The sequence below is a fragment of the Neolamprologus brichardi genome, chromosome 1 (assembly GCF_056152115.1).
Source record: "Neolamprologus brichardi isolate AB-2024 chromosome 1, ASM5615211v1, whole genome shotgun sequence".
Classification (NCBI taxonomy): domain Eukaryota; kingdom Metazoa; phylum Chordata; class Actinopteri; order Cichliformes; family Cichlidae; genus Neolamprologus; species Neolamprologus brichardi.
Genome location: NC_142104.1, coordinates 26,260,030 through 26,273,848, shown reverse-complemented (window position 1 = coordinate 26,273,848; position 13,819 = coordinate 26,260,030). Strand labels below are relative to the sequence as shown.

Genomic DNA, 13,819 nt, shown 5'->3' with positions numbered 1-13,819 from the left:
TAGACTGACTTATAAATACACATTTAAAAAAAGGAAATATTTAATGGAAACAGATTTCAGCATAACGTTGATTGAATTTATTAGGGGAAATTAACAGAACACTCAACCCACAGAAATTCAAAGTTCATATTTCTCATTAAGATGGATTTCCCCCAGACTGTAAAGCACAATGTATATCAGTGAGGTGCAACTTAAAATTGGCCTGATTAACATATCAACAGCACTGTTACCCGCACCCTGGTATCCACATCATGCCGCATTCAGTCTGGGTTTCACACAGAGGTCAACTACAGACATATTAGTTTTGGACATAAAAATGAAATCAGACATATTTCTACAGTAATTAGCCTGAATGGGTAAAAGAAAGCAAGCATAACATAAACACTGAGGTGGCACAGCCGGTGAAAACCAAGGATCTGAAACTGACAAACTCATGCCATGTCTAGTGTACTTCACACTCAAGACAGCATGGGCCTCACACTCTGATTTGTGGCATTTTAAAAATAAAACACTGTGGCACTCCTATTTACATTTTTACACAGAAATTAAGCAAGCAGCACACTTGCTCACCAGCTTTGGATAGGAGCAAAGGAAAATGTGGGGTGTAAGGTGAGAGTTTTGTTTTTTTCATTAACCTAAAAAAGCAAATACAATTGTAGCCATCATAGTGGGGAATTTCTTTTCATCACCAGTTCACACCTTTTACACAGAGGTCAACCAGTATTTCAAAGCGGAAATACAAATTCAGTCACAATCAAAGCAGGCTTAAAGTATTCATCATCACAAACCCACAGAGAAGTTGGAAAAACTAGGACTCTAATGACTAATTATCTGAGCCTTCACTGATATTTAACATGGTTAACCTATACAAAATTAGCTAGTAGTGACAAAATTTGCTGTAGTTATTTACAGGTTTTCTGCTTGGGACTTTAGCTTCCTTTCCCAAAGCTTTTGATGATCAGAAAATCCCTGTTTGCCTTTGTTGAAGGAATTAGGTCCTGCAGATGTTGGCGTTTCCCTAAAAAGGTGACAGAAGTAAAGAAATTAAAGATTTCAAAGCTGACCACAGAAGCCAAGTGCAAAATTGTAAAGTAAAGTCTGTACCTCCCAATGTTCTTCATCCTCATCTTTGCTTCTGGAGGCATCTCCTCAGGTTCACTCTACATGACAAAAGAAAGTTAATATCAGCCTCTGAACATCTACTGTTCAAGCATTTGTGTGATCGTGACATGCCTGCATGCACAGGCACTTACATCATCATCCTCGTTAAAAACAGACGCTAGGCCCAGCTTTTTTGCAGGAAGTGATGGCGCAGTCTCTTTGGGCTTCTAAAAACAGGTTGGGGGACATGACAATTAGGAAAACAAAATAAAACACCACAACTTAGCATCAAGCACCACACCTCCCTGCTCAGAAATCACAATCCTTCCTTCAGCTTCTGAATTATAGCAGTGAATAAAGAAGTTTATGTAACAACACAGAAGGTCAACGTGAAACTGACCTCTGATATTTTGGATATTACCAACACCAATATGCATATGAATACATTTATAAAATGGAGAAAATAGGGATGAAATGTGTTTTGTGAGGCAACCGTCATAGTGATGGCTGATCATCCAAAAATAGTCATTTGATTCTTAAGTCCTATTGACTGTTAATGACAATTTTGAAGAACTTTACTCAAGGTAATAAATTGCGATTGCATTCAGAGTGTCTTTTGGAAGCATAAGATAAGATAAGATAACCTTTATTAGTCCCACACGTGGGAAATTTGTTAAACACAGCAACATGCAAATCTTCAACACCTTTCACACTGGTGGCCAGATTCAAATGACATGTGTTTTTAAAACTTTTAAAAACTTCACTACTACTTTTTAAAAACTCTTTAGGACTTTTCTGAGCAGTGTGCCATGATCATTTACAATCCCATGCTCTAACTTTGATGCTATTCGGACACTGTGTACAACAAATTCATGGGTGTTACAACACCCATTATATTAATAGGGTACAGATTTTTAAATAACACCGCGTTGCACAGTGTTAGTCTACGGTCTCACATACTCACCGGTGCTCCCAGTTTAATAGATATGGGGTTTGTTTTCTTCCCCAATTGACTGCTCATGCTGAAGCCTATTTTGGAGACTTTGGTTGGTGCTGGTGGGTCTGCTGAAGACTCGTCTTCATCTTCGTGGGTGAGATGCTGGGATGTGCGTTTGACTGCGGTCCCTTCTCCCCCCACAGTGCTACAAGAGACAGGCTTAGTTTTCACTCTGCCTCCCTCCTCCTGCGGCCCTGCTTGAGGCAAGACAACTCACCAAGGTGAACAACTGTTTCCTGGGCGTTATTAAATCCATCATCTTTACCTGTATGGCTAGCCATTAATGAACCAACGAAACATAAGTACCACTCTACCATTTAATTTGGTGCTTTATCAATCCACGTGACGACTGTGTGCGTAGTAAGTCGCAACCTTATCAGAAATTGGTGTTTGAGGCACTCTACATGATGTATGAGACCAGGTAACCCCAAGCTAAGATGCCAGCGCTAACTAGCATTAGTTAGCTAATAGCACACCAGCTATTCCGGCGAGTTACGAAGCTGAAAACGAAACAGTGGACTGTAGTAAAGAGCGATGCCTTTGGTTTATCAGTTGTAAATTAATAGTACATCTGACACGCACCTAAATAGGTTAACGTCAACACAATGTTAACTGCTAACTTGTCATTAGCAAGCTTATCTACTTAGCATGAAGTTGTCTTAAGACACCTTCTGCTAACGTCTCTTCTTAGTTTTAATAAACAGGGGGCATATCAAGCTAACACTGACTACTTTATATTTTTCAACCATATTATACACTATAAAACAGCACACATATCACCTCTGTCGTCGGTGTTACCCCTCCTTTTACGCTCGTTATCCGCCATTTTTTCTCCACTCAATTTCACCGCTAGTCGTCTTCTGGCGCTGTTAGCAGTACAACCCTCCCACTCTGATGGTAGAAGAAGATGAAAATGGACGTAGCAATATGACAGCGAGCTAACCTGGTAAACAGAAACTGGTAAGAATAAGAAACTTAACGAGTTTAATCGCATAGCGTGTTATTTATAGCTTGTAGGTATTTAGGTGAAGCTACAGGTCGACTTGAGTTAATATTAAAAGTTGACCCTAATGTGAAATATTACCTGTTGTAGCTTTGCTATCCTCAGCTATGCTACGTGTTAATGTAATGCTGTGTTGGCTAACCTAGCATTTATGTTACAGTTCATTAGCGCTGTAAGACCCAGTGTGTTTTATATACAGGGCTGATATATTTTAGATTACTTCCAGTAACGGTTATTTTGCATAGTTAACACAATTGATAGACTTTATGCATTTTTGTCACCCTTGGATAACTTTCTGTCTTTTGTTGTTTGTTTGTTTGTTTGTTTGTTTTTAAATTCCCAGGCCCTTTAAAAGCTTGCCCTAAGACAATGTACCAGCCAAGATGGGACAGACAATGTGCGTATGCTCCCGTGCCTCCATCACTATTGATAACAAAAAGTATTATTTTGTCCAGAAGCTCGACGAAGGGTAAGAAAACACTTTCACACTGTATGACTTTAACTACGCAGAAGTATATCATAAGATTTTACATTTGTCACCAAATCCTAAATTAGAAAAAGAAACAAATGAATAATTAATCCTCTAAGAGTTATCCTGATGTAGCTCATTACTGTGACCTTCATTCATGAGTCTCACTGCTGCACTTGGTGACCGCATCTCAACTTACAGGGAACATGGGCACTGGTTGTTAGTTTGTAAACAGGTCCTATACAGTCTCTTCGTTATTTTATTTTATTAACAGGGACGAATCAAGTTTATAACCTCAGATTTGCTGGGAAATCATAAGGCAATGAAAGATGGATTAATGCATTGTTGATTATTAAAACTTTTTGGCTCCAGTTTCTTCTTTTACCTGTTCCCTTTTAGGATAACAGTGGTTATCTCCCTTTGTCTCACCTTAGCCATAGTCTTCCTCTGTCACACAAACCCTTTGTATATCCTCCTTCACTACATCCATGAATGTTTTCTGTGGCCTTCCTCTTTTCCTGCTGTCTGACACATATCTACTATCCCACCTCTGTGCATGTCCAAACAATCTTTGTTTTCTAACTGTTTCCAAAGCCGTCGCTCTGATCTACTTATTTCCAATCCTGTCCAATCCCGTCACTCCCAGTGAAAATCTTAGCATCTTCAAGTCTGCCCACTCTTTGTTTTTGTTTTGTTTGTTTGTTTTTGTGGGTGTTTTGTTTTTTTGTTTTTTTTTTTTGGGGGGGGGGGGCAGTATCACAGGCTCCAAGCCATACATCATAGCAGGTTTCACTACCATCTTGCAAACATTCACTTTGATTAATTTGCTATCCTTCTGTCATAAATCCCACTGATAGTTGTCTCAACAAACTCCAACCCACTACCTGCACACTTTTCTTCACCTCCTTTGTTCAAACAAAAGCAAATATGTATGGCATGTCACTGTTCCTTTCCTTTTAAGTCAGTTTTGCATTGATAAACCTTTTTCTCTTTTCAGTGGGTTCAGTTTTGTTGATCTGGTTGAAGGGGTAAAGGATGGGCACTTCTATGCCCTGAAGAGAATCCTATGTCATGACCGTGAGGGTCGCCAAGAGGCTCAGACAGAGGTGGAGATGCACCAGATGTTTAACCACCCCAACGTCTTGAGCCTGGTTGCACATGCCTTTGTTGATCATGGAGGCAAGACTGAAGCCTGGCTACTTCTGCCATATATGAGAGTAAGTTTTTGCAGCAGTTATCATTAGCATAATCTTGAGAGAAATGACCTTGGTCTGATATGCTGGCGTGCTTATGCAAACAGAAAGGCAGTCTGTGGTCTGTTCTGGAGAAGCTGAGAGACAAGGGGAGCTCAATGCCTGAAAAACAGATTTTGCAAATCTTTCGTGGTATCTGCTCTGGACTCAAGACCATTCACGACAAAGGCTATGCACACAGGTAATCCCCAACTAACTGAGATGTTGAATAAGAAATTATATGAAAAAAAGAATAAACATTGTGCTGTTATGCATTATTTGATTAAAACTTTAATCTTACTTCAGATCTGTTTATTTTTGACTTGGGGTATGCGGTTTTTCAGCAGCAGTGCGTGGTGGTGCAGAAATGACAAGCGAGTGCACTACATGCATATATCATGTTTCACACATTTCAAAAGAAATACCAGATTATTTTGCCATATTCAGATTCATTACTCCCATAAAGGGGGAAAATCCATAATTTTTATCTTTTAGAAAGCTCCACAATACTTATGCATTTAGAAACAAAAACATTATTTCACCACTTAAATAAGTCGAACCAGTTGTGTGTCTTGCAGCTCATTGCCATATTGTCTTTATTGATGGTCAGCTGAAAATAGCTTGACCAGATTCCAACAAACAAAATATGGGACAAACACAGTGTTTGTGTGGGTCAAAGTGGGACACGTTTACAATGCTGGGAGGTGGTCAAATGCAATATATTTGAACGTAACCTTTTAAACTTTCTTGCCAACTTACTAAATAGTTGTCAGTAGCATCTGTATATCTCATATCTGACAATTTTAGTAATTTTTAACAGGTTATAGCACATGCACACAGACGATGTCACAGAATAATTGTTCTTGTGCAAAATTTAAAAATAACTTTAGAAAAACAAATTTCTCACTATGTACTACCTTTTCATTTTCTGTGTTGTAGTTTCTATCACTTTCACAAAAATTTGCAAAGCTTCTTACTTTTTGGTAATTTGGAACTTTGGGTATAACATTAGTCAGGCTAATGTGACTATGCTAAAAATACTTCCCTTCATACACATTGACTAAAAGCCAGGCTTTAGAAAAGTGCATGTATTGAAGAACCAGTCAAAATGTAGCACATTGTCTCAAGATTATTTGTCTAAATAGTTGTACTTCTTTTGAAAAACAAACTAAAGGTAGTTTGGTTATTGTGAAAATGGCATTTTCAGCTCGAGTGACCAGATGTTCCTCTTTATGTGGGACTGCACAGCATTTTTACTTCTTGTCCAACGTCCCACAGCTTACCCGAGTGACTGGTTGTTGCCAGATGGTCAGCAACAGGTCTCCAGGCCTGAGTGACTGATGCAACAGTCAACCTGTTTTTTGTTTTTAACCCGACAGAGTTGTCTACATCTAAATGCCTGCTGTGTGCTATAATTTGACAGAGACATAAAGCCCACAAATGTGCTTCTTGATGAGGATGACAGGCCAGTTCTGATGGACCTTGGCTCAATGAACCGTGCCAGGATTGAGGTAAAATCCAGGGTCTAAGAAGGATTTTTAAGATTTGTGGCTTTATGTTTTTTTGTGGAGGAAAAAAAAAAAAGTCTTAGTTAGTTTAACTGAAGCCTGAGGTGAGACTGGTCTCCATGGCATTTTTGTGCTCTGAATGTGTAAGAACAAAGTGCCATCATCACTACTTTTATTGTGTTTGTTTATACTGAAAAGTAATTTTCAGGCTTTTATTTAATTGAATTCAATTTAATTTTATTGAATTTAATTTTATTGAATTTAAATGTTGCTGAGTTGCTGAGCTCCACCACTAGATGGCAGAGTAGTGAAGCTCATATTTAGGTTATACTGATAAATGTCTGGATTTTGTCTTTAGTTTCTCAATACACAGCTGTTTTCTTTCTAGATTTTCTTTTTTCTTTTTTTTTATAAACATGTGTAATGACTGTGTAATGAGCAATGTCACATGTGACTTTTAACATTTCCATAACTTTTATTGTTAGATTTGCTTTTTGTATGTCTCTGAAACTACTTTGTGGTTCTTTAACACATCCATCCAACGTCTTACCGCTAGAGCCCCTAAACTACTTAACCCACAATGGATTTAATAAAAATGACTTCATTGCAGGTAAAAGGATCCAGAGAAGCCATGACCATACAGGACTGGGCCGCCCAGCGGTGCACCATTTCGTACAGGGCTCCTGAACTCTTCAATGTTGAGAGCCACTGCATTATAGATGAGCGCACTGATATCTGGGTAAAGCTGTGTAGACCTTTTTCCTCTTGGCTTCTCTGTGTTGCGTATGTTTGTTTTCAGTAAATGTCACTCACAGATGAAACCTCTTTCTTGTGCTTTGCTGTCCCTACCGTTCCAGTCACTTGGCTGTGTGCTTTACTGTATGATGATGTTGGAAGGGCCGTACGATCTGATATTTCAGAAGGGAGACAGTGTTGCTCTGGCTGTCCAGAATCCAGTATCCATCCCTCCCTCTTGCAGGTCAGTCTTCAGGCTGTAGCTTGAAAGTTTCCTATTTATTTAAATGTTTGTGTTACTGCTTTGCAGAGTAGTAGGAAAAAACAGTTGTTTTGAATTGAGAAGCCCTGGAGAATAAAAGCATGTTCCAGTTCTAATGGCGTGCAACTGATTTTAGGACCGATAGTAACAGGAATAGGTGCCTTACAAAGATTTTTGTATACTTGAAATTTCTTTGGTACTGTTCAGTTAAGCTAACACAACACTGACCTCTCAAACGTAGTACAAAAAAAACTAAGTTTAGTTTGTCTTTCATTTAAAAAAAAAAAAAAAAGAAGCTATGTGGCTGTGAGCCTGGCTACACCCTGGAAACCTTTTTGCTGTTAATAAAAATTGTGCATGCTTAACACCGCACATGCTTTACAGTGCGGTGTAGAAGTCCTAAGCTACCCCTCATTTCATCATATTTTCATAGGAAGGAAAAGGTATTACAGTTCTTTGAAGTTATTTCAAAAGTTTGAAAGTCAAGATTTGGTATCACCACACAGCAAATCCAGCATGTCCAAATTAACACTGTCAGATTTGATTTCAACACTATTAAAGTGTCTATATGGGTCCACACCAGAGAGTGTTAATTTAACTCTTTTTGGAGAGTTGGTACATTAACTCTGATTTAGTGTTAAACACCAAATCTGTCTGGAGTTGATAATTTAACACTTGGTGTTAAGAGTTTATATATTAACTCTCAAAGAGTATTTTCGTTTAACTAAGTAAGAGTTATCTTCTAATTAATTCTAAAAAGCGGGAATTTTACTGTTCTGAACTTCTAGAAATTTCTTTTGGAAATAAACATTTACTAAAAAGACGCAATGGCTTTTGAAAAACATTTATTCTGAACTGTGCACCACAATTTCAAAACATTTTCTGAAAGATGTAACAGTGTACATGTTCTCACTTTCAGTTTTGTTTATCAAAAGGTCTGACATAGGTGAGCTGGTAAATGCAAATAACAGCATTCTCATCACTTATTTCTTCAATACAATATGCATGTCCTTCATTCATCACTTTGTGGAACTTCAACGCACTTCTGCTCTCCCCCATATTCTATGTGGAGATTGAATAAAAATTAGTTGACACTAATTAATGGCACAAATCAATTGCAGCACAGTAAAAAAAAAAAAAAGGAATCCTTTTTGAGCCATTACTTGTGTAAAGTATTTTCCCAAAAGACAAGGACACAGGCAACAGGTAATACTGAACTAAATGTAAAACCTCAACCTTTTTCATTTTTACCTAAACCGTGTGCACAAAACTCTGGAGGGATCTAAATGCTAACGTAGAACCCAATCAGGACGTCTGCTACTGCTGTTTGCTCTTTTTTTAAATGGGAGATCGTTTTCAGGCTTCAAGTAGCACCATTATACCAACATTTCATATTCTAGACATTGTTTTAGGTGTATTTGACCAAAGGTTTGACTGAAAATTCACATGCAAGCTTTTTTTCAAGGCTGTGGTATTTGCCCGCAAACAATACCTTTCAGCTAGCTAAAACAGAATATTATGCTATCACCGAGCAACATGGCTAATGCCTTTCACACAGCTTTGTCTCAACTCCAAAGAGCCACAGAAGTAAAAGCTAATAATAATAATTGAAACAATGTTTGAAAAAATGACTTACCAAGCATGGCAAACAACTCAAATATGTAGAGCAAAATGTTCTGAAACGGCTTCACTTCATCTTCGATTGGAGCCTATGGTGCTGGGGGCGGAGTCTGTGAATTTACTCTATTGGTGTCATAGCCCCTGTAGGAGTTCAGAGTTAAGAGGTCAAGAGTTAATGTTTCCATTGTAACACCTCCAGATTTGAAATAGAAACACTCATTTTTAACACTCGATTTTAACTACTATCAGAGTTACATTAAAAGAATGTGACTCTACTTAGAGTAAAATTAACTCTAAGACTACTAACACCAAAAAATTTAACACTTTTGAATTTGCTGTGCACCTTTTATTCTTCAACACAGCTTGAACTCTCTTAGGCAAGCTTTCTGTCATGTTTTTTTTTAAAGTAGTCTTCAGGAATGGTTTTTCAGTAATGTTGAAGTTTGAGCTCTGAGGTGGCCAGTCTGTGACCGATGGTCTTTAGGATCATTTACATGCTGAAAAATGAAGCAGTTGCCAACCAGATGCTTTCCTCATGGCATTGTATGGTGTATCTAACCTCACTTTTCTGTGTTGATAATTTCACAAATGTTGTTCTCCAACACCACTGGTTGAAATGCAGCCCCAAATCATGATAGAGCCTCCACCATGCATCATAGATTGGTGTGGACACTCTCTATTGTACCTCTTACCTGTACTTCTCCAAACATACTGACTAAGATTTGAACCACAGTTATCAAATCTGGATTCATCACCCCATAAGACCTGTTCCTACTGATTTTCAGTCCAGTTCTTGTGTAATTTGGTCAACCTGAACCTTTCCTCCCTGTTTATTCCCTTCTTTAACAATGGCTTCTTGACAGCCATCCTTCCCCAAAGACCGTTTCTGATTAGGCTTCAGTGAACACTGGCTGTATCAATTGAAGGGTCTGTTTGTTATAGGTCTTTGCTGTAATTTTTTATTTATTCATTTATTTGTTTGTATTGCTGAAGGGCATGACTTCCAGATACTGTTCAACTACTGTACATGGTTTGTAGCCCTGTCACTTCTTCTTCTGTTGTCCTCCACTTTGCCACATTATTCTTTCTGCTGAGATGTACCAAGTCTTCAGCTAATGGCCCTCCAGGAATGACCTTGTTTCTGTAAAAATATAATTTTTTATGCCTGTCAAACTGTGTTATTTTGGCTTTTTTTTTTTTTTTTTTTGAAGATTGAACTAAAGTTGTGACATGCTGCTCTTAACAAAGTGCGTAAAATAACCATTTAGAATGAGTTGTCTGTTATCTATAGACACCGGTTCATCCCTTGAGTTAGGCGCCTTTTTCTGCTTGAATCATTCATATGTCAGTGTGAAGTGGCTTAACAAACAAAAAAAATTCCTCTGAAAATGCTCAGTACAAGGACTGGACTGAAAATGAGTGAAAAAGCTTACAAGAAATTCTGACTCCTTGGAACCAAAATCTAAAGAAGTGAGGGGGTAACTCAAGACCTTTGACAGCACTGTATCAAACCTAAAGTTTGTATTTGTCTTGTACCCAGATACTCAGAGGGTCTGCAGATGCTGCTGAGCTCCATAATGGTGTCAAATCCTCAGGAGAGACCGAACATCAACTGGGTTCTTGATCAAGTACAGGACCTGCAGAGTCGCAGCCCAAACACCCAAACCAACATGGTCTGATCCTGCACAGTGAACCAAATGTATGGTCATGTAGACCTTTGAAAGGAACATGTTAGTTCCAGGTTAAAATTCTTTGATTTATTTATTGACTCTAATATACCAATTTTCACTCATCTTGGGGAGCTTGGCATGAGTTTAGTTTGAATGTTCCAGTTCAGTTTGGGTATCACAAAACATTTGTATAGTCCTCCTAAAGCTCTGAAGAATCAGAGAAGCCTTACATGTAATTACACCCAGAAGCCAATTATGGCTGAGGTTATGTGCATCTGATAATGAAGTGGGTCTGTTTTGTAATCTCAACGTTCTTCCAAGAGTAGAATAAAGAGGACACCACTCTGGACACCACTCTGTCAATTCAGTTTGAGGCTGGAACAAGCAGGGTGGGATTTTAGTTTGGGACTATGATGAGGGCAACAGGCTAGCGTTATTACTCTATATAAAGGTTAAAATCAGTGTACATTAACTTAAAATTCAGTTATGAAGAAAAGCTGCCTAGCTACTGGCTGTGGCCTTACAAAATAAGCATATTTCTATAATAATACTTTAAGATATTCAACTTTGTTTTTTTTTTTCTCAGTTATAGTGTGGTTGTTTTTTCTTTTCTTAATGACAATGGTGATAACATAGAAGCTTTGCCAAAATTTCCCGTGAGTGAAAGCTGCCCCAGATGACATTCCCTAGCAAGAAGTTCCACTTTCTTTCTTTATTTTCCCCCCTTTAATTCCTTATTATTCCTTATTATGTGTAACACTTAGCTACACATGTGTACCGTAATCGTCAGCTTTCTCGTTTTAGCAGAGATGGAGAAAAGAGGCAGGAGTCTCCTCGTCTGCATTTCTCCACATATTCAATTACTTGCACACAAAAAAAGGAAAGAAGAGAATGATTGGAGATGTCAGGTTCTAATGTTACAACAGTAAATTCAAATTTTAATGACACTGAGGAATCACTTCATGCTCATCATGCTTGTCATCAAAATTGCAATTTTATGTGACATTATAGGGTTTGTTTTTGTTTTGTTTTTATTAAACTTCACTTTTCACTGTATTGTGTTTTAACGGTTAAATATTTTCCATTCCAGCTATGTTTGTGTTGAATCCTGCATTTTCACTCATGAGTGATTACAGTTTGTCACTTTTGTTTTCTCAGGGTACGCAAACATCTCAAAGGGTCTGATGGTGTTTCTCATTAGACCCTAATGATACTTTTTAAATGGTTACTAGACACAGTAAGTTTTTAGGCATTTTAAATTTCATTTGTGGCCTGCAGTGATGAAGTACATTATAATAAAACTAAGAAGTCCAGTTAATTGTTGGTACGTACTGGAACAGTAATTAACACAGCATTTAACTGTATCACCTCCTCCTACTAAGCCTGTATGTGTAAACTGACTATGAACTTCTGTGTGGCTGTTAATGGCGCACAAACTGGCTTGATGCCTGCAGTAAGAAATCTCTCCTGTATTACAGACACACTGGTGAAGATCACAGATGAGTGTGTTATTTGATTTTGTAAAATCCTTTTGAAGTTGTGTTTATTCACTGTCAAGTAAAAGGATAAATGTGGTAAATATGTAGCACTATGTACACAGTTTTTAATATACTTGTGAAATAAAATGGCATCGTGGCATTTTAAAAGTAGTCTGTCAAATAAATTATGTGAATCTGTGTTTACGTCCAGTTACCTCTACGACATCATCGCCCGATTTAAAAAAAACAAACAAAAAAAGCATTCTGAAAGCATTAATTAGTTGGTTAAACTTCATAAAATCAACCAAGGGGATCATCAGATATTTGCATTTCAATTGCTTGATAACCTGATGTTTTGTGATGTCAAAGTATCATCATGCAGCATCGATTTGCAGCCTATAAAATTTTATTTTTAAATGTGTTCTCATGGTGAATGATCAATCACAATTCGCAGATAATAGTAATTTATGAGAAAGCAAGTTATCAATTTCCGTATCATTTGTTGGCTCTACAAATTAATGAAAATTAAAATTAGTTTGCTTACAAACAGTCTCCTCCAGTAAAAGGTTAATCTCGTTCGCCACCAATTTAAAGTGTTTGAGTTTAGGAGTGTTATGTGATCATGTGGTCAGTAGTAACCATGGACACAAAAAGCATGAAAATACGTGGATGTATCAGCATGTCATAGCATTGATTACATATTACTGATGAAAGCCCCAACCGTGCCTAATTAATGTGGGAGTCAACCACTCCCTCCATGATCATCGCCACCTAACGCGACACCAGTGGTATGCACTGTGTGGCAAAGCAATATTTGAAGTACTTCCTTTATCGTTTTTGCATGCGTAATTTTATCAGCAGTATGTTAACGTCTTTGCGAAATGGTTTGAATTTCATTTTGATACATCAGGAGTGAGAATGTGATGAGCTTGTAGTATGAAGCGATGTTATGCTATAAAATGGAAAAGTGCCCCAAAACAACAAATAGGACCTGGAGCACAATTTTGGTAATGATCCATTAGGGCTGATCATTGTGTCCAGTACTGTAGGGGTCTTGTGAACTGTGGGCAGTTGGACAGATGCCTTACCATGAGCCCATCAGTGTTTCAGCCAAATGAGCTAATGACGAATAAAACCTTTGTAATTTCTACATTTGAGGTTACATCTTATCTATATTGGTTATCAAGCTACAGAAATCACTGAGGTATCACATGACAGTGCCCAAATTAACTGTGTATGTGGCGTAGCACAGAATATCCGGGTTATGAAAATCGCTAAAATTGTCAGATATAGCTAAAAAAAAAAAAGAAAAAGAAAGAAAGTAAGAAAAAAAAAAGGGTAACAATCTTTGGACACACCTAAAGTGAAGGGAAATTTTGTTACGGGACAGACGAGCAGCTGAGAAGCTGAGATAACACCAAAATATAATCAAAATATTTAGACTACAACATTGTGTCCCATTTGTCCCACAGAAACACATTTGTCTTCCTCACATTTAGTTTTCTGGGGGATCTGGCCAGCATACTTCTGTGGTGAATCCATGTATTGACTACAATGCATCAATGATTAAAGTGGCCAACAGCACTACCAAGTATTTATACCTGTGTTTTTGATGGTGATGTGTAGTCGTGGTTACTATATACCTATATGTAGATTTAATGCAGAAGCATAAATCTCCTGTACCCTGTAAGCCTCCATATTCACTGCAGAAGTATAAATGAAGTAGTGGCTGAACAGAAGGAAA

The 13,819-nt window shown here is 37.8% G+C and overlaps 2 protein-coding genes across 3 annotated transcripts; one reads left to right on the top strand and one right to left on the bottom strand.

Moving 5' to 3' along the window:
* Nucleotides 1-62: 62 nt before the first annotated feature.
* Nucleotides 63-2,980, bottom strand: pcnp (PEST proteolytic signal containing nuclear protein). Of its 2 annotated transcripts, none has more exons than XM_006780396.3 (5): nt 2,879-2,980; nt 2,066-2,292; nt 1,254-1,328; nt 1,105-1,160; nt 63-1,018 (listed from the first exon to the last, which is right to left on the bottom strand). In XM_006780396.3, the coding sequence occupies exons 1-5, from the start codon at nt 2,922-2,924 to the stop codon at nt 907-909; spliced, it is 516 nt and encodes a 171-aa protein (XP_006780459.1). In that variant the 5' UTR covers nt 2,925-2,980; the 3' UTR covers nt 63-906. The 2 variants fall into 2 exon arrangements, with proteins under 2 accessions (XP_006780459.1, XP_006780458.1); XM_006780395.3 differs by having other exon boundaries at nt 2,066-2,295; nt 2,879-2,961.
* stk16 (serine/threonine kinase 16) lies at nt 2,932-12,268 on the top strand. The gene is made up of 8 exons (XM_006780397.3): nt 2,932-3,058; nt 3,445-3,570; nt 4,568-4,787; nt 4,871-5,004; nt 6,226-6,313; nt 6,921-7,049; nt 7,168-7,289; nt 10,468-12,268. Exons 2-8 carry the CDS (start codon nt 3,485-3,487, stop codon nt 10,604-10,606), a joined length of 918 nt encoding a protein of 305 aa, XP_006780460.2. The 5' UTR covers nt 2,932-3,058; nt 3,445-3,484; the 3' UTR covers nt 10,607-12,268.
* The last annotated feature ends 1,551 nt before the right edge of the window (nt 12,269-13,819 follow it).